Source organism: Sus scrofa, chromosome 12 (assembly GCF_054392235.1).
Source record: "Sus scrofa isolate SSC_HxYL_T2T_F1_AM1 chromosome 12, Sscrofa_HxYL_maternal_Yorkshire_Landrace_v2.0, whole genome shotgun sequence".
In the NCBI taxonomy this organism is placed as follows: Eukaryota; Metazoa; Chordata; class Mammalia; order Artiodactyla; family Suidae; genus Sus; species Sus scrofa.
In genome coordinates, this window is record NC_139394.1 from 53,326,273 (window position 1) to 53,346,414 (window position 20,142).

Sequence of the window (20,142 nt, forward strand, 5' to 3'; positions counted from 1 at the left end):
GCTTCTGGGGCCTCATGCCCCTTCCTGGGCTCCCTGGAGTGTTGAGCGCTGAACGTACAGAAGCTGCGATTACGTCTAGTTACTGAAAACTCTTGTATGGATTTTTCTTGAAACAGGGTCACTAATGGGAAAGAGGAGTCCTTCGCTTGTCAAAGGTGGGTCAAGGGTTGGTCCTGCTGCGGCCACGAGGGAAGGCGTGTCACTAAGGTCTGGGTACTGGTGGCCTGATAACCTGAAAGTGGCCTGAGAGGTGCTGATCTCTGGGGAGGGCCTGTCACCTCTTCCGCAGAGCCTCTGTGAAGGGGTCCAGGTCTGGGTGGGCAAGAGGGCAGACGGCCTTGGGTGCTGATGGGAAGGGTTGCTTGTTAGGACGGGGCCAGATTTGCTGAGTGGGTCTCCCTTCCCCCGAAGGAGCTCATTCCAGCAGGTGGAGGGCAGCAGCCCAGAGCCTTCCTTCCTCAGTTGGCCTCCTGGCCTCCGCATTTTGGCAGCCTCTCCTTCTGTGTGTCTTTAGACACGTCCTCCCTGTGCATGCAGAGATGCCCTGATTCCCTAAATGATGTGCGAGACGAGTCCAAGGGGGACCCTGCGCCCAGCCTCGGCTGGGGGCGGGGGCGAGGTTTTCAGCAGAGCAGGCCATGGGTCCCGCTCTCCATCGCCAAGGCCGGGCCTCCTGCTGAGGAAGTTGCTAGAGACCCATCTGACCTCCCAGCCTCCCTGCCTTGGGGCTCCCAGGGGTATGAGTCACATGTGGAACCAAGGGGAGGGTCACAGCTGAGCCCCCATCATGTGACTCTCATGTATGAAAACGGGAATGTTGACACCCACTCCAACTCCCGTCATGTGCTCAAGGTGCCTTGTTCACCAAAGTAACGTTTAGGCCCAACTTCTCAGGCCGTAGAAGGTCTGAACCCTTGTATCTGGCAGCCTCCGGTCCCAAACGTGTTCAGTGTGCGATGGCTACGGGCGCGCCGTCTCCTCCCTGCATTACCTACTGACTGCTCATCCTCTCCACTCTCCTTGTCTTTTCCAGGGAAGCCCCGATTCTGTCTCGGAGAAGGCTCCTATTCCAGCAGTTTGGGGGTGCCGTCCACTACTCTGTCACAGGCCTGCTTCTCCACTGGCCACCTGCCCACCAGACCAGTGGTCTATCCCAGGGTCCCAGGCTGGCCACAGCCCATCCCCGCCAGCACTTCCCCATCTCCGGACCAGGCCTCATGCCTCCGGGCTCCCCCTGCTCCTGACCACCCGATGTGCTGTGTGTCTGGGTCACTTGTCATCATGTTTTGTCTGCAAGGGGATGAGTTGGGCAAGGGGGTACCTGGGGCCCCGTCAGAGACCAGAGAGGCAGAGAGAATGGTGAGGCGGGCAGCAGAGGCCGACAGCAGGCACTGCGCCCTGGGGAGAGGCGACACCGTGTCCTGGACGTGGTAGGCAGGAGGCTGTGGCCACAGCGCAGGCATTTAGTGGTGGTAGAAGGAGCGCCTTTCTAGGAGCCCCAGTTGGTTGCTGTTCTGGAAGGCGTCCTGATAAAAATTGGTCCTGCTGCTCCCACGTGTCCGGAGCTCCCAAATGTCTGTTTGCGTCTGTGCTGGGAGCTTCTTACCCATCTGCCGACCTCAGGCCCAGGCTGCCTCCATCCCTGTTGCCCGTGTGTCTCGAGCTGCGTGGCCAGTTGAAGCTGAGACCCAGCTGGGCATTAGGCTCTTCCTGGATGGCCTCATTTCCTGCAGGCCTATGTGGTGGCTCTGGGAGGCGCCACTGGTCTCTACCCTGTGAGCAGACACTTTTGCCGTGAAGAGGTGGGCACAGGAGTGGGAAGGAATTCAGGGAAAGGCAGCAGCTGGGACCAAGGGAAACCTCAGGGCTGAGGGCTGGGCTGGGATTCAGGTCTCTGCCGGTCGTGGAGGTTCTTGGGAGGCACAAAGAGTTACTTCGGCCTCTGACTTAGGTGAGGGCCCTAGAGCTGAGGTGGGGCATGACTGGTCAGGTTGGTCAAGCTACGTGTGGGGAAGGAGCAGTTTCGATGCCTGGCCTCTGTAGGGGGCCCAGTGCTGCCTTGTGGGGCGGGGGGCTCTTTCTAGCTACCAAGCCCTTTGGGCCCTACCAGGGCTTGCTCCTCAGCCCCCACCTCCAAATCTTCGTGTTCCCCTCTCCAGCCACAGGTCTGTAGACAGCTGTCACGTTGGTGGGATTCCTGCACCCTGGGCCCTAGCTGGGTGCCGTTCAGACACCACTTGTTGCCTATACCCTTAGCCAGAGCCACCTTGGCGGGGCTGAGCCAGCTCACACTCTGGGAAGCGGCCCCATCCTTCCTTCTCCCCCGTCTGAGTCTGCGGTGTGATAGGTCATTTCCGCTGCCTGGCAGTGGTGGGGTGTCAGGCAAGGCATCTTCCAAGGTAAACAAAGTCTGAAGAGCAGACCCTTGAGGTGCTACAGCTCCAAGTACATACGGGGCCTCAGTGACATGGGGCTGCCAGGCTGACACAGGCCGGGCTCCTGCTTTAATGAGCATGCGATAAAAATTTCCAACCAAATGCTTTATTCGCCTTGGGATCTGGGCCTATTCCCAAGGCAGGACATGTAAATGTTACTCTCGATTTTGACGGATGTGGCAGTTGCCCCATTGCTTTTACTGTTAGAGCAAAAACCTTGATCCTGCATCCCCAACGCACGTGGACTTTGTGGGACCCAGTTTGCAGCCTTGGGTGGACCTCTCCCCTCATACTTTCTGGAAAATATGGTTCCTTCAAGTACTAGCCTGGTAAGATTGATTCTAGTTAGCAGGTCAACCAATGTCTGTTTAGCTTTTATTAAAAATCCCTGTAGCAGCACCCGCTGCTGGAATGAGGCCCGCGGATTCTGGCAGCGTTCTGTTGGCTGGGTTTCTGAAGGAACTTGAAAGGTCAAAATGCATTTCTTTAAAAACTGTTCCAGGTTCTGGCTCGCGTCTCTGGGTAGCTGGTATTTACAGCTGCCTGGTGGTTGTGCTGTGCTGTGTTTGTCGTGGTTTAGGGGTCGTCTGGGGTTTTCAGGTTGTCCCCGTTCTGTGCTACTTGGGAACCTTCTATCTACCTTCCCCAATGCTCTGGCTGCTTGCCCTGCAACCCCCACACCCAGCGGCCAGGATGGCGAGGTGTGTGAGAGGCATAGGTGGCCCCCCCCAGAAACTGACCTTAGGAGTGGCCTCTACCCTCTGTTTGCTAATGGCGTGCTCCTGGCAGGATCTGAAATGTCTCTCCCTTGGGTTCTGCCTCATCACACCTAGAAAGTTCATCCTGTGGCTTCCAGAGTGTCCAGGACCAGCCCCCACCTCAGGTCCCAGGGCTAAAGGGGAGGCGGAGGACAGGGACAGGCCAGTTTCCCCTCATCCCTCTGGACCACAAAACAGGCAGCCTGGGTCCAGGAGGCTGCTTCCTTCGCACCCCTTGTGCATCTGCTTTCCTCTAAAATGTCTTTCCTTTTATTGCCCCAGCTGGTCTTGGGGCTCAGCGGTTGCTCCAGCCTCACTGGTCCTTGCGACTAGGCTCATCCTGCGGTGCTCTTACTGGTTTTTGAGGCGTCCCCCAGGAGAAGTGTCTCTGGCTCTGGGACCTGCGTGACTCACAGAAGAAGCTCTACTTTTCAGGCTCTGTAGGGCACCCACATACCTCTGGTGACTTGATGCTTAAAAACAGATACAAAAAGAGCTCAAGAGAGCTCTTTTTAAGAGAGAAGGTCTTAGCCAGCGTTTCTGTCTATGCTCATGAATGGAAATGGTGTTTCTGGAAAACTAGTCTATGGTTCAGCCTTGTCAGCTTCATCTCCACGTCCAAGCCTTCTGGGCCCCTTTTAGCATCGCATCCAACCGTTTCATCTTCCAGATGAGAAACTTCAGCTCCAGCAAAGGGAGAACAGCTTGCTCGAGGTTCCGTAGTCAGCTAGTGGCAGAGCTGGGATGAGAACTCACGATCCAGAGGTCTGTTTTTGTCACCACCTGTGGGGGTGCTGCATTTCCTGGGGCCTTGAGTTTGGGAAGAGGCCAGGTAACTGGTGCCTTGACACTGGCTGGGAGGTGTCAGCCGCCTAGGGTGCTGGTGGGCCTCTGTCTTGCTTCTTTTATCAGGAAAGATGCTCTCTGAGATGTTGTCCATGAGAGCCCTGGGGTCTGGGATGTAGCTGGGGGCAAAAAAAAGAGGGAAGGAACGAGCTTCCAGGAGACTGTTCCAGTGACATCCATTCTTCAGCCTTTGTCTGTAATGGGGGTGGAGGTCAGGCCAAAGAGGCAGTGAACCCGACCTCACTTTCCTTTATTTTTGCATTAAGAGGAAAAGCGATACAAGAAAGCTCTTTGTCCCTCACCCTTAAACAAAGGTGAAAACCTAGGCCTGATTGTTTAAGGTGCCAATCCAAACACTACCTTCATTCAATTCTCAGTCAACAGAGACAGGTCTGTTGTCGTGGGAGACTGGCCAGAGTTCAAGTAGATCTTATGGCTCTTGGTGGCCTGCAGGGACCCCCATGGCTCCTGCCCCCTCCCCCCTGGCCTCTAGGGACCCCTTTCTCAGAGGCAGGGTGAATCAGCAGTTTGCCAGGGCTGTCCCTGCAACCTTGGGGCCCGGCTGGGCATTCTGCTAGGCTCTGCTAGCTATTTTCCCACCAGCGCCTTGCCCGCCCCAATCCCACATCTCCCTCCTTTCAGCTGGGCCATGAGCCCCTTTGGGAGGAAGGAGGCAAGTCCCACGAAGGCTGAGGACAGTGAAGTCCTGCCTAGTGAGAGGCCGTGGGGGCAGCGGCCCCGTCCTATACATTGTCAGCCCCGGGGAGAGGATGTTTGGCTGGAAGGACTGGAATGTAGATGCCATCATTTCTGATTTTGTGACATTTCCGCTTGGAAGGGTCCCATCCCCCCTTCCCACTCCTCAGCATGTGTGCCAGCTCTCCCCTGTCTCGGGCGTGGTCCTTCCGCACTGCAGCCCGGAGTGCTGCCGTTTAATTGTGACGAGATGCCTCTGTGTGCTAGAACCCCAGAAGTGTAGCTTGGAAACGATGACCTGTGTAATGATGACTTTTCTGTTTTTCCTCTTGGTGAGGAGGTGATTTGTAGACCCCTGACTGCCTAGGTCATGTAAATAGTGTACATTTAATTTATTGCTAGGGTAGCATATTGTATTTGTTAATGTATAAAACAAATTCTAAAGGTCGACAAATGTATATTTTGTTGCTTACATGTGTCTTTGCAGAAATTGACAATAAATAAGATATTTTGTGTCCGTCAGTGTTCAGTCGTCTTTGCTTCCTGCGCCCTAGACCTGAGCATTGCCTTGCAGGTCACAAGAGGTTGAATACTGGCCGCCCATGGACTGTATCTGGCCTGTGGATGTGTTATCTTGACCTGAGAAGTGTTTTGTGTTTTTTAATTAGTGGCTGATGTTTAGAAACTTGACAGCAATTAAACTTTTTTTTTTTTTTTAAACCTAGGAATTTCCCATGGAATCTGAAATTTCTGCTTCTCTTAAAAATCAGATGCGGGGGAGTTCCCGTCATGGCGCAGTGGTTAACAAATCCGACTAGAAACCATGAGGTTGTGGGTTCAGGTCCCTGGCCTTGCTCAGTGGGTTAACGATCCGGCGTTGCCGTAAGCTGTGATGTAGGTCACAGACACGGCTCGGATCCCGCGTTGCTGTGGCTGTGGCATAGGCCGGTGGCTGCAGCTCCAATTAGACCTGTAGCCTGGGAACCTCCATATGCCTCGGGAGCAGCCCAAGAAATGGCAAAAAGACCAAAAAAAAAAAAAAAAAAAAAAAAATCAGATGCTGGATCACTCCTTAGGCGTGGCTCTTTTGGTTAGAGCTCCCTAGAGGCCACCCCTTTGGTGGGACCTGAGTGTACCGTGGGCCCTACCTTCCTAAGTGTTTACACCTGGAGCATTTCACTCCTTTCTGTTATTTGCTTGGCCCTTGTAGACATGTGAGTTTGAGATCCGCTGCTATTCACTGAATCGTCCCTATCCTGCAATTTTTTCCTCTCTGCCCACTTTCTTTCCACATTCCCATTCACCTCTTCAAGGATTCTTTCATGATGGAATGCTCGCTCTCCTATCCCTCTGTGACTCCCAAACGCCCACACTCTTATGCACATTTTGCTTTACAAAGTTTGGATGTAGATTTAGAAGTCATCTGTATTTCTCTTAAGAAATTTGAAAGCCAGGCACAGCCCTTACTTTCTAAGTCTTGGTTATGTGATCTTGGGCAAATGGCTTACCTGGATTTGGATTTTCTTTTAGGTAATAATAGGAAAAGTAATCCACATGCAAAGCATGAGGATAAAAGTGAATTCATAATTGGGAAAGAGCTTTGGGAAAAAAGGCCAAGTGTTATTCAAGCCCCCGAGTTTCAATAATTGTTATCGCCATAATAATAACCACTGGCATTTATTAAAGACTACCATGAGCAGTCTACATACAGTCCGTTCTTCTACAGCATGACATACTAATTTCTAAAAAAATCACCACTCTGCAAAATTGTGCAACCACAGGGCTTATGGGACAAAATAAGGCTGGGCACACAACCCTTAAGAACTTAGTGGCAAACAGAAATAAATGGAGAGGAACTCGGTGAACATTGTAGCATGGTTTTATATGCATTACGTGGTTAAGACATCTGTAAACACTACAATAAACGCAGTATTTTACTTTGAAACAGACTTGGAGTTTGATTGTGGAAGTGGGTGTTGGAAGGTTGTGGGTTATTGTGAAAAAGGAGAACGAGAGATTTTCTGAAATTGGATAGACAGTCCTACCAAGACGGTTGGGTGTGGCTCATAATACACATGGGGCACCGAGGCAGCTGGCAGATGTTTGAGGTATGTGCATGTGTGTTTTGTGTGTTCCTTTGCAGCTTGATTCATCTGGGTGTGGTTTTTTGTGTGCACCTAGTACTCCTCATGCAAGAGTTGCATAATCAAATGTGCAATTTGCATGATGCTCAAAATTTCCCCTCACAAGCCGATTTGCATTGGACCAAATTCCTACTTTCAAAGTAAGTATTACAACAGAACTGACTGTATTATCTCATTTATTCAATCAAACAACCCATTAAAGTGTGTTCTTATTTTTCCCATTTCATTGAAAGGATCCATCAAACTTCAACTTGAGGAGTACCCATCGTGGCTCAGTGGTTAACGAATCTGACAAGTATCCCTGAGGACGCAGGTTCAATCCCCGGCCTTGCTCAGTGGGTTAAGGATCCAACCTTGCTGTGAACTGTGGTATAGGTTGCAGATGGGACTTGGATCCTGCATTGCTGTGGCTGTGGTGTAGGCCACCAGCTACAGCTACGATTCGGCCCCTAGCCTGGGAACCTCCATATGCTGCGAATGTGGCCCTAAAAAGACAAAGTAAGAAAGAAAGAAAGAAAGAAAGGAAGAAAGAAAGAAATTCAACTTGAAAAAAATATAGATGCAGATTTACATGGATGTGCTGATCTCAATATAAAGTTTCAGACTGTGGAGTTCTAGATGCATGGGGATATACCTGATAAAGTGCATTCAGCCCTCTGGTTTCTCTGCCCAGCTTGAAGCCTCTGTCCTGGCACTGTCTGCAGCATCTGCGGCCGCTGTCATCATACCCACACTATGTGATGCCTCCTCAGAGCCCATGGCGTCAGGCTTCCTATTTCTCAGAGATTTACAGTCCACCTGTGGAGCCCGCCTGGCTGTAAGCAAAGTATTCTTTCATACGGGCACTCCATGCTTGTCTGCACCTCATGGTTTGGCTCCTTGCTGGGCTAAAGCTGGGAGATCGCTGATTCCAAGGGCCTTTGTGGCAGCAGACCGTTTCCTGTCTGCGTGGGAAGTGTTGTAGGAGGTATGGACGACATTTAGCTGGGCTGGTTACCGTCCCTCCAGACCTTCCTTCGGCCTGTCTGTCCCAGGGCACTGCACGCTTACCTTTCATCCTGTGTTGAGGTGTTTCCGCCACTAGATGGGGCACTCCTCCAGGTTAGAGACTCATGGTTCTGGAACCCTAGTTGTCCACCGCAGCATCCAGCAGCTGGCAGCAATCCCTGGACATCTCAGGAGATTTTATCCCGCCTGCCACGTGGGGAAGGGCTTTCCTGAGAATCCTGCTCAGGTCATGCTCAGATTTTCCTTCAATCTCATTCTTCGAGGACCTGCTCTGTCTAGCGATGCTACCAGCAGTTCTTGGACCCACCCTTCTGTGCTCTCTGGGTAGCTGGCTCCAGTAATGATATTGCAGTTCAATTCCTGAACTTTGTTTTAATAACTGACAGTTACCGAAATCTCAGTTCAGTTCAGAATCAGTCCTGTTTGTTTCAAACTTCAATTCACATTCAATCCAGAGCCTTCCTACCATCCCTCTGGGTCAGGCTTGCCAAGTGGGTCCAGTGTCTTTGCTTGGGGTGTGGCAAGAACTCTCAAACTTGACCAAACTTTAGTCAGGCTCCTCTGAGCCCTCTTCAACTAGGAATCATTCTTGGCTTGTTTTGGCCAGCCCATCCTAGTTTTTTTTTTTAATTTAATTTTATTTTTATTAGAGTGTAGTTGATTTACAGTGTTGTGTCAATTTCTGCTCTATGGCGTAGTGACCCAGTTATTGATACACACACACACACACATACACACACATTCTTTCTCTCATGCTATCTTCTGTCACGCTCTGTCCAAGAGATTGGATATAGTTCCCTGTGCTGTACAGCAGGACTTCATTGCTTATCCATTCTAAATGGAATACTCTGCATCTCCCAACCGCAAACTCCTCATCCATCCCATTCCCTCCCTCCCCTCCCTTGGCAACCACAAGTCTGTTCTCTATGTCTGTGAGTCTGTTTCTGTTTTGTAGATAGGTTCATTTGTGCCATATTTGAGATTGCCCAGACGAGTTTTAGCGAACTGGCTATCAAGAATCTTCCCCACTCCAAACCCCCCCACCCCAGCTTCATCCTTGATTGCCAGTCAAATGGCTCTTCCCTCACCCTGGATACCTAACCAAGGTCCCAACACTCTTTCTCCTCTTCATCTACCTTCTCCTTTTCCAGATCCTAGCAGTGACAGGTGGCCTTGGCGAGCAATGTTAAGGCAATCACCACATCTTGGGTCATTGGTGGATGTGTTTGGAGGACCCCCAGTCTTATAGGAATAGAGAAGGACAAGCCAAATGCTCTTTCTCTTTCTTGGAGCTAATCCCCCTCTTACACTGCCTGGGGAATGAGTGAGGCATTGGTTTTATTGCTGGTTCTAATGAAACGGTGCCTCTCCGCAAGCCTGAGGTGGCTCCGTGGCTGGCTCCAATGACTCCAAGAGTTCTCAATTTGAAATGTGGATTCAGTGGGTCACTGCTATGGCTCATGCAAACATCATTATGGATGCATTAATGATCAGGGCATTCTATAATAAGAAGCACTAAGAAATAAGATGAAGTCACACATGAAGCAGAGAGAAAGAATTTGGTGAAAAGAAGAAAAAATCGGATCCTGAGAATTGAAAATTAAATTAAAATGAAAATACAACTAGGGCTTCTTTCTTCAAACCCAAACAAATTATCAGATGAGAGATGTGCCATGAGATTTTGAAACCCACTGGCAACCTTGTAACAAAACAGCTGCTGGAAAGGGCGGAAGATGGCATCCCTGGGTGACATGTTCCCTGTCACTCACGATGTTAGAGGCAAAGTAATCTCGTAACTACAGTAGGTAAACAAAAGGACGGGTTGATGAATTGACTTCTCCGAGGGGAATAATAACACGAAACAGTCCATATAAAAGAACTAGCAGAAATGAGTTGCCGCATAAATCACTCCACATGAAAGCATAGAAGTGAATGACTAGACAGACATAAGTGAGACTGTGTTATGGAAAAATGCAGACACTTTATGAGAAAGATCATAGAAAACATGCTCAAATGATTGGCTTGGATGGATTGTACTAATCACGTTTAAGACATTATATTAAAATATTTTTTTAAAAAAAGATAAGACTAATGAGGAAGTCTTTACAACCTTGCTCTAACATTTCAATTGGTAGGTTTTTTCCCAAGAACTTATCACGAATAAGGAATCTGAGGAAAAGTCCAGGTAAAATGGACAACAAAGCCCAGATGAAATCCAGCTATGCCACTTTGCGTAATAGCGGATGTAATGGAAAGAATTTTAACTTTTTTAATTACAGAAGTTTCTACTAAGGAAGAGCGTTTCCAAAAACTAGAAAGGATAAAGTTCCAGCAGACACAGACTACTGTAATCTATTATAAGGACTCAGCAATGATAAAATTATGATCTAAGATTTTAATTCACTGACTACTGCATGCTAGCCCATGTTGATTAGGATGTCTTTTGTTGCAGACCTTGAAGCCGGCACAAACTAGTTTAAACTGACAAAAAAGGAAGCATTTGTTAAAAAGAGCAAAAATCTATACAAAAAATTGATAAGCAACAGAATTCACTGTATAGAACAGTGACCTATATTCAATATCTAATGGAAAATAATCTGAAAAGATAACTGAGTCACTTTGCTGTATAGCTGAAACTAACAAAGTGTTATAAGTCAGCTACACTTCAATTAAAAAAATAAAATAAAATGAGAAAAAAAAGACAACAACCAAAGGACAGGGATACAGCGGGGCCACCAGAAGGACAGCAAACGTCATCAGGCCCCTTGACTATTTCTCACCTCCACTTTCCGCTTTCTGTTTCTCTGTGCTTCTCTGTATCTGTGTCTTTCTATTGGGTTGTCAGTCTCCATATGGATATGTGATGGATTTTTGTTTAGCTTTATGCTCTCCCTGAAGACCAGCTGGACTCATCTCAGCACCGTTTTCCCTTCAATGCTTAGACCAAGAAATGGATCTGGGTCCTTGAAATTTTTTCCAGCTGGTGCGATGTTCAGTTTTGTCAGTAGAGGGTGCAAGAGAGGCATTGCAGGAGGAAAGGAGTTTTTCTGGTTCTCAAGCGCAGACTCGACAGCGCCAAGCAAACACTTGGAGCACAGGCGCATGCGTCGGCTCCAAGTCTGGCTCCCGGCTTTGCTGGCAGCAATCCTGGCACCGGATGGCTGCGGGACACACAGCTTTTCTAGTGCCTGGAGCCTGTTGTGCTTGACGGCGTGCAGCGGCCAGCGGCCGCTGTCCCAGCAACCTCTTCTTGCACCTGCTGGTTCCTCCCTCAGGAGTTTCCCGTGAAACTGGCCCCCTTGTACATGGAGAGGAAGGAGATATGGAAGAAAGAGGCAAACCACTCCAGACTGGTAGGTGCAGGTTTAATAAGCAAGGGAACTTAGGAGGTTTATCTTGGGCTGCCGAGGGGCCAAGTAGATCTCCACCGCCGCCTGCCAGAATCTTAAAACCATATATAGAGGTTTAAAGTGGAGTCAGACGTGTATGTCCAGACGGCCTCCGCTACACGTTACTCTCCCAAAGCTGTGGACTTGAGGCAGCTTACAGCGCGGGAAAGGCAGGCGGGGTGCATGTTCCAAAGACAGGAGGGTGAGAAGCCTCTGATTTGCCAGGTTCAGCTCTCCGGTCAGCCGGTGGTCCTGTCTCCTCCTTGGCCTCCTCTAAAACCCTGCTGCCCCCAGTGCCTGGTGGTTTCTAGCATTGAAACAGTTGCCTGAAAATAAGAGGGTGGGTTTCCCGCAAGTTCCGCTGCTATGGAACCATGGCGTTTCCTTTGCTTTTTCCTTGGAGTGACTCAAGGCCAATAGCATCTAGGTCTAGTCCTGAGGGGAGCCTTTTCTTCAGGCACCAGATTTCAGCCCCAGGGGTAGTGACTGCTCCTTACTTCTGCTCTTCCTCTGTTCTTCTGTGATTCTTCATACCCAGCAGCCAATTTCTCATTACTCCAGCCCCGTGTTATGGTTAATAATTCTTTTTATTCAGGCCACTCTGTGGTCTCTCTCCACACCACTATGGGGTGTCTCTTGTTATCAGACCCAGTCCGATGACCAGCTTTCTCATTTTCTCCGGTAAAAACCTTTTCATAGCACACAGGTCCCCATCATTCTCATTAAAGAGTCAGCCCCAGGCCAGAATTTAGTTCTCTGCAGCGTCCCATGAGGGAGAAATAGATTGACCTCAGAAGGTCAGGTGATAACCTCCTAGTCCAATCACCTACATCCAGGGGATTGGGGCCTGTGGCTGCCACAAATAAAAAGCAATTAAAGAATCATTGGGAACTGCACAGCTTCCAGCAGGTAGCAACTGCAGAACCCTGTTTATTAAAGACAAATGAGGAGTTCCTGTCGTGGCTCTACTGGTTAACGCCGACTAGGAAACATGAGGTTGTGGGTTCAATCCCTGACCTCACTCAGTGGGTTAAGGATCCGGCGTTGCCGTGAGCTGTGGTGTAGGTCGCAGACGGGGCTCGGATCCCATGTTGCTGTGGCTCTGGCGTAGGCCTGTGGCTGCAGCTCCGATTTGGCCCCTAGCCTGGGAACCTCCATATGCCGTGCATGCGGCCCTGGAAAAGACCAAAAATAAATAAATAAATAAAATTGTATATATTTAAGGTATACAACTTGATGTTTTAATATATGTATATATTGTGAAATGATCACCTCGATCAAGCTAATTAACGTATTTGTGACCCCACACAGGAACCATTTCCTCCTCCTTCCCTTTTTCCCTTTTTTCTTCCTCCTCTCACTGCTCTTCCACCTCTTCCTTCTTCTTTCTCTCCTTCTCCTTCTTGGTGATAATACCGAAGAGCCACTCTTAGCAAATTTCAAATATGCAATACAGGAGAGATTCCATCGTGGCTCAGTGGTTAATGAATCCAACTAGGAAGCATGAGGTTGTGGCTTCGATCCCTGGCCACACTCAGTGGGTTAAGGATCCAGCGTTGCCATGAGCTGTGGTGTAGGTTGCAGATGCAGCTCAGATCCCGCGTTGCTGTGGCTCTGGCGTAGGCTGGCGGCTACAGCTCTGATTCGACCCCTAGCCTGGGAACCTCCATATGCTGCAGGAGCGGCCCAAGAAAATGGCAAAAAGACCAAAAAACCCCCAAAAAACCCCCAAAAAACAATACAGCAGTGTTAACAGTATTCCTGTACTGTACGCTAGGCCTCTGGGAGTTATTCTTTCTGAGTTACTGAAACTTTGTACCTTTTGACAAATAGCACCTCATTCACCAGCCCTCTTCCCACCCTCCGGCAACCACCATTCTCTCTCTGCTTCTATGAGTTTGACTATTTTATTTTATTGAAATGTAATTGATTTACAATATTTTATTAGTTTTAGGTGTACAATATAGTGATTCGATATTTTTGTAGATTATATTCCATATAAAGTTATTATAAAATATTGGCTATATTCCTTGTGCTGTGCAATATATCCTTGTAGCTTATTTTATAGATAGTAGTTTACACCTCTTAAACCCCTACTTCATTTTTTTTTTCTTTTTTTGTCTTTTTAGAGCTGTGCCCACAGCATATGGGGGTTCCCAGGCCAGGAGTTGAATTGGAGCTGTAGTTGCCAGCCTACACCACTGCCATAGCAATGCCAGATCCCAGCCACATCTGAGAACTACACACAGCTCATGGCGATGCTGGATCCTTAACCCACTGAGCGAGGCCAGGGATCGAACCTGCGTCCTAATGGATGCTAGTTAGATTCGTTCACTGCTCCTTAATCCTCTACTTCTATTTTGTTCCTCCCCCTTGCCTCTTCCCATTGATAACCACTAGTTTGTTCTCTGTATCTATAAGTTGTCTTCTTTTTGTTTTGTTCATTCATTTGCTTTATTTTTTAGATTCCACATGTAAGTGAAAATATACAATATTTGTTTTTCTCTGACTTATTTCACTCAGCATTAATACCCTGCAGGTCCAGCTATGTTGTTGAAAACGGCAAAATTTCATTCTTATGATGGCCAAGTAATAATTCCTTTGTATATATACTACTTTGTAAAGATTACAGTTGATTTACAATGTGCCAATTTCTGTTGTACAACAAAGTGACCCAGTCATACATATGTATGTATTCCCTTTCTTATATTATCTTCCATCATGGTCTATCCCAAGAGACTGGACACAGTTCCCTGTGCTCTACAGAAGGACCTCATTGCCTATGCAATATAAATGTAATAGTTTGCATCTATTAACCCCAAATTCCCAGTCATCCCACCACCTACCCACCCCTGCCCCACCATGGAGACAAGTCTGTTCTCCATGTTTGTGAGTCTGTTTCAGTGCTGTAGATAGGTTCATTTGTGCCATGTTTTAGATTCCACATATAAGTGATTTCATTTGGTATTTGTCTTTCCCTTTGTGACTGACTTCACTTAGTATGAGAATCTCTAGTTGCATACATGTGGCTGCAAATGGCATTATGTCATTCTTTTTTATGGCTGAGTAGTATTCCATTGTACATATGGACCACCTCTTCTTAATCCATTCATCTGTCAATAGACATTTAGGTTGTTTCCATGTCTTGGCTATTGTGAATAGTGCTGTAGTGAACATAAGGGTGCATGTATCTTTTTGAATGAAAGTTTTGTCTGGATATGTGCCCTAGTAGGATTGCTGGATGATATGGTAGTTCTATATTTAGTTTTCTGAGGAACTTCCATACTATTTTCCATGGTGGTTGTGCTAGTTCACATTCCCACCAACAGTGAAGGAGGACTAGCTTTTCTCCACACCTCCACCAGCATTTGCTATTTGTAGACTTGTTAACGATGGCCATTCTGACTGGCGTGAGGTGGTACCTCATTGTATTTTTGATTTGCTTTTCTCTAATAATTAGTGATGTTGAGTTTTTTGTTTTTGTTTTTGTTTTGTTTTGTTTTTTTTTTTTTTGTCTTTTTGCCATTTCTTGGGCCGCTCCTGCAGCATATGGAGGTTCCCAAGCTAGGGGTCGAATCGGAGCTGTAGCTGCCAGCCTACGCCAGAGCCACAACAATGCAGGTTCCGAGCCACGTCTGCAACCTACACCACAGCTCACGGCAACACCGGATCCTTAACCCACTGAGCATGGCCAGGGATCGAAGCCGCAACCTCATGGTTCCTAGTCGGATTCATTAACCACTGCACCACGATGGGAACTCCTGTTGAGCGTTTTTTTTTGTGTGCCTACTGGCCATCTGCATGTCTTCTTTGTAGAAATGTCTGTTTGGTCTTTTGCTCATTTTTTGATTTGTTGTTGTTGTTGTTGTTGAGTTATATGAGGTGTTTGTATATTTTGGAGATTAAGCCTTTGTCAGTTACATCATATACAACTATTTTATCCTATTCCATAGTTGTCTTTTCATCTTTTTATGGTTTTCTTTGCTGTGCAAAGCTTGTAAGTTTGACTAGGTCTCATTTATTTTCGTTTTTATTTCTCTTGTCTTGGGAGACTGGTCTAAGAAAATATTTGTATGATTTATGTCAGAGAATGGTTTGCCCATGTTCTCTTCTAGGAGTTTTATGGTGTCATGTCTTATGTTTAAGTCATTAGGCCATTTTGAGTTTATTTTTGTGCATGATGTGAGGGTGTGTTCTAGTTTCATTGACTTACATGCAGCTGTCCAGTTTTCCCAGCACCACTTGCTGAAAAGACTGCTTTTTTCCCATTTCCCCATGCTACTTCTTTATCCATTTATCTGTTGATGGACACTTAGGTGAACATATGGAAGTTGTGTCCATATCTTGGCTATTGTAGATAATGCTGCTATGATCATTGAGGTACATATATCTTTTTGGATTAGTATTTTTGTTTTCCTTGGGTATATATCCAGGGTTGAAATTGCTGGATCATATGTTAGTTCTATTTTTAGTTTTCAAGGAACATCCATACGCTCTTCATAGTGGCTTCATCAGTTTACATACCCATCAACAGTGCAGCAGGATTCCCTTTTCTCCACATCCTCACCAACATTTTTTTTTTTTTTGGTCTTTTTAAGGCCGTACCTGTAGCACATGGAAGTTCCCAGGGGTCAAATTGGAGCTGTAGCTGCTGGCCTCCACCACAGCCACAGCAACACCAGATCTGAGCTGCATCTGTGACCTACACCATAGCTCATGGTGATGCCGGATCCTTAACCCACTGAGCAAGGCCAGGGATCGAACCCGAGTCCTCATGGATCCTAGTTGGGTTCATTACTACTGAGTCACAATGGGAACTGCTCACCAACATTTGCTATTTGTCATCTTTTTGATAATAGCCATTCTGAGCGATGTGAGGTAATGTATCAGTGTAGTTTTGATTTGCCTTTCTCTGCAAATTAGTGATGTTGAATGTCTTTTCTTTCTTTTTTTTTTTTTTGTCTTTTGTCTTTTCGTTGTTGTTGTTGTTGCTATTTCTTGGGCCGCGCCCACGGCATATGGAGGTTCCCAGGCTAGGGGTTGAATCGGAGCTGTAGCCACCGGCCTACGCCAGAGCCACAGCAACATGGGATCTGAGCCGCGTCTGCAACCTACACCACAGCTCACGGCAACGCCGGATCGTTAACCCACTGAGCAAGGGCAGGGACCGAACCCGCGACCTCATGGTTCCTAGTCGGATTCGTTAACCACTGCGCCACGACGGGAACTCCTGAATGTCTTTTCATGTGTCTCTATGTCCCTTTGGGAAAATATCTATTCAGATCTTCTGAGCATTTTAAAATCAGACAGCTGACATTCCCTTCCATACAGTGCTGTCTCTCTGTCTAAGAAGGAGGGCTGGCTACACAGCTTCTTTCCTCATAGAACTTTGTATCTCAGTCAAAAAAGGAGGCCCAACTTTCCACCTTTTTTTTTTTTTTTTTTTTTTTTGGCAACGCTCGCAGCATGCGAAAATTCCCGGGGATCAAGCTTGTGCCACAGCAGTGACAGTGCTGAATACTTAACCTACTGAGCTTCCAGGGAACTCCTGCTATTTCTTATAGAGCCCTGTCACTGAGTTGGAGGAGGAGGGCTAACCCTCCAGCGTTTTCCTTCCTAGCCAGCTGTCTCTCTCTCTCTCTCTCTGAAAAAGAGTGCATGCTGGCTATCCAGCATTTCTCCTCATAGAGTCCTGTCACTGTGTAGGCCAAGAAGGCCTGGGTGTTCAGCACAATCTGTTCAGGAAGAATTCTCTCTCTCTTTCTTATTCTTGGAGTGTTGGCCACCTGACATTTCTCCTCAGAGCGCCCTGTCATACTTTCTGAGGTGGAACCTGATCACCCAAAGTTTCTCCTCAGAGAGCAGTCTCTCTCTCCGAGGTGGAGGGCCAGTGAACAGATATTTCCCCTCAAAGAATGCTGACTCTCTGTATGAAGTAAAAAACTGGCTATGAGGTATGATTCCCTGTGGAGAACTCTCTACCTATAAGGTTAAAACCACCCATTTGGCATTTCTCCTCAGAGGGTGCTGTCTTTTCATCCTAAAATGAGGGCTGTGTGAATAAATGCAGCATTTATTCACACAGTGGACTATGTTTCTGTGATGGAAAGAACACCGGCTTCTTGCATTTCTCCTAATAGACCTCTGTTTCTCTGTATGAGCTGGAGGAATGGCCATTTGGACATTTCTCCTCATGGAGGGCTGCCTTTCTGTTTGATAAGGCATACTGACCAACAAACAATTGTGGTCTGTCAGATCTGTCTATGTTTTGAAGTAGGAGGGAGAGCTGCCAACATAGAGAGCTGCTCCCTATATGAAAAATAGAGCTGGGCATCTGCATTTTTTTCTCACAGCACTTTGCCTCTGTCTGGAGAAGAAGATGGGCCATTGGATTTCTCCTCATAAAGCAACATTTGACTTTCTGAGGTAGAGGGCTGGTAATCTGGCATTTTGCCTGAGAGGGTGGTCTCTCTGTATGAGGTACTGAAACAGCTCCTGTTTATTTCTCGGCCCAGAGCTGTGTCTCTCTGACTGAAAAATTAAGCTGACCATACAGAATTTTAACTCAGAGAACTCTCTCTGTCTGAAGAAGAGGGCTTGTTGTGGAGTCTGTCTTCTCCTAGAGTGCAGTCTTTGACCGAGGGGAGGTCTGCCCTCCTACTTTTTTCTCAGAAAGCTCTGTTTCTCTGGATGAGCCAGAATGCTGGTTGCTGGGCATTTCTCCTCATAGAAGGCAGTCTTTCAACTTGATGAAACCAACAGACCATCATGAATTGATTTCTGTCAGCCTAAGCTATCGTTGAAGGAGGTGGGCTGAGACTCAGGCATTTCACCTCATCGGCAGCTATCTCCTTGTGTGAAAAAGAGAGCTTGGCATCATGTTTATTTTCTCGGAGAGCTTATTCTCACTCCAGGGAAGAAGACAGGCGATGTGGCATTTCTCCTCATAAAGCCCTGGCTCCCTTTCTGAGAGAGAGGATTGCCCACCTGGTGTTCCTCCTCAGAGTGCATTCTTTCTGTCTGAGGTAAGGAAATGGCCATCGTTTACCTCTCTTCATAGAGCTTCGTGTCAGTACCAGAAAGGTAAGTTGTCCATCTCGAATTTCTCTTCATAGAGTTCTGTCACTTTATGAGAGAGCGGGCTGGCTGCATAGTCTGTTCCCTCCTGGAGAGCTCTCTTTGACTGAGGGGAGGTTCCTGCCTTTCTCCCCAGAAACCTCTGTGAGCAAGAGGGCTGGTCATTGGCTATTTGTCATCATAGAGCGCTGCCTCTGTTTACCAAAGCATTCTGACAAACAAGGATTTGTGCTCTATCAGTGCTGCCTTTGAGCTGAAAAAGGAAGTTTGAAAGGAGTTCCCACTGTGGCACAGTGGGTTATGATCTGGCTTGTCTCTGGTTCAGTCTGTAGCCCAGCACAGTGGGCTAAGGATCCAGCATTGCTGCAGCTGTGACATAGCTCCAGTTTGGATTCAATCCCTGGCCTGGAAGCGTCCATGTAACTTGTGTGCAGCTGATAAAGGAAAAAAAAAAAAAAAAAAAAAAAAAAAAAAGAAAAAGAGGTTTGAGCCTCTGACATTTCGACTTATAGGGAGCTGTCTAACACTAAAAAAAAAAGTACCAGGCATCTTTTACACCTTGCACAACACTTTATATGAAGAAGAAAGTTGGCCACTGGATTTCTCCTCCTAAAGCACTGAATGCCTTTCTAAGGTAGAGTATTGGCAGTATGGCGTTTATCCTCAGAGCGCATTTTTACTGTCCGAAGTGAAGAACTGGCTGTCAGGCACTTACAGCACAAAGCTGTGTGTCTTTGACTGAAAAATGAAAAATGGATGGAATGTCCATACCGTCCTTTCTGCTCCGAGAGCACTGTCTCTATCTGAAAAAGAAGGGAGGCTTGTGGAACATGTATTCTCCTAGAAAGCTACCTTTGATGAAAGGGGAAATAGCTCCTCCTCCCTTCACCTCAGAGATCTCAGATACTCTGGATGACCCAGGGGGGTGTCCACTTGGCATTTTTCCTCATGAAATAGGGTCTTGTTCATTGAAAAAACATACCTAGAGAGTTCCCATCGTAGTGCAGTGGTTAACGAATCTGACTAGGAACCATGAGGTTGCGGGTTCGATCCCTGGCCTCGCTCAATGGGTTAAAGATCGGGCATTGCCATGAGCTGTGGTGTAGGTTGCAGACGCGGCTTGGATCCCACATTGCCGTGGGCTGTGGTATAGGCCGGTGGCTGCAGCTCCGATTGGGACCCCTAGCCTGGGAACCGCCATATGCCACGGGAAGTGGCCCTAGAAAAGACAACAAACAAACAAACAAACAAACAAACAAAAAGACATAGACATCATGATTTTGTTTTCTGTCTGCACCCTTTATCTGTGGAAGGAGGCCTGCTGAGCCTCTGGTGTATGACCTTAGAGAGAGCTGTCTCCCGGTGAGAAAAAGAGAGCTGGGCATCACATTATTCTGTCAGACAGTTTGTTCTTGGTCTGAGGAAGTAGAGAGGCAAGTCAATGTTTCTCCTCAGAAAGTGCTGGTTCCCTTTCTGAGGTAGAGTACTGGCAACATGGCATTTCTCCTGAGAGTACATTTTCCTTATCTAAGGTGAAGAATGGGCTATCTGGCACTTCTAGGAACAGAGCTGTGTGTCTCTGATTGCAAACTGAGCTGGGCATCCTGAATTATACCTCCATGTGCACTGTCTCTCAGAAGAACAGGGTTGGCTGTGGCATCTGTCTTCTCCTAGGGAGTTACCTTTAATGGAGGGGAAGGTCAGCCACGCTTGTCTTTCTACTAGAAGAGCCTAGTTTCTCTGGAAGACCAAGAAGACTGTCCATAGGGCATTTTTTTAACTTATGGAA

At 47.4% G+C, this 20,142-nt stretch overlaps 1 protein-coding gene and 1 long non-coding RNA gene across 21 annotated transcripts in view; both read left to right on the top strand.

Moving 5' to 3' along the window:
• The window catches only part of RAP1GAP2 (RAP1 GTPase activating protein 2), a 212,785-nt gene extending 207,533 nt beyond the window's left edge, over positions 1–5,252 (top strand). For all 20 annotated transcript variants that reach the window (XR_014821518.1, XR_014821524.1, XR_014821523.1 and 17 more), the window contains 2 exons: positions 117–155; positions 1,034–5,252. Coding sequence is in view for 14 of the 20 variants with exons in the window: in XM_021067635.2 (XP_020923294.1) it covers positions 117–125 (9 nt within the window). In the remaining 6 variants the exon portion in view is untranslated. The remainder of the gene's footprint in view (positions 1–116; positions 156–1,033) is intronic.
• A 5,750-nt stretch (positions 5,253–11,002) lies between these two features.
• The window catches only part of LOC110256085 (uncharacterized), a 53,826-nt gene continuing 44,686 nt past the window's right edge, over positions 11,003–20,142 (top strand). The window contains exon 1 of the long non-coding RNA XR_014821667.1: positions 11,003–11,240. This is a non-coding gene — a long non-coding RNA (uncharacterized LOC110256085). The remainder of the gene's footprint in view (positions 11,241–20,142) is intronic.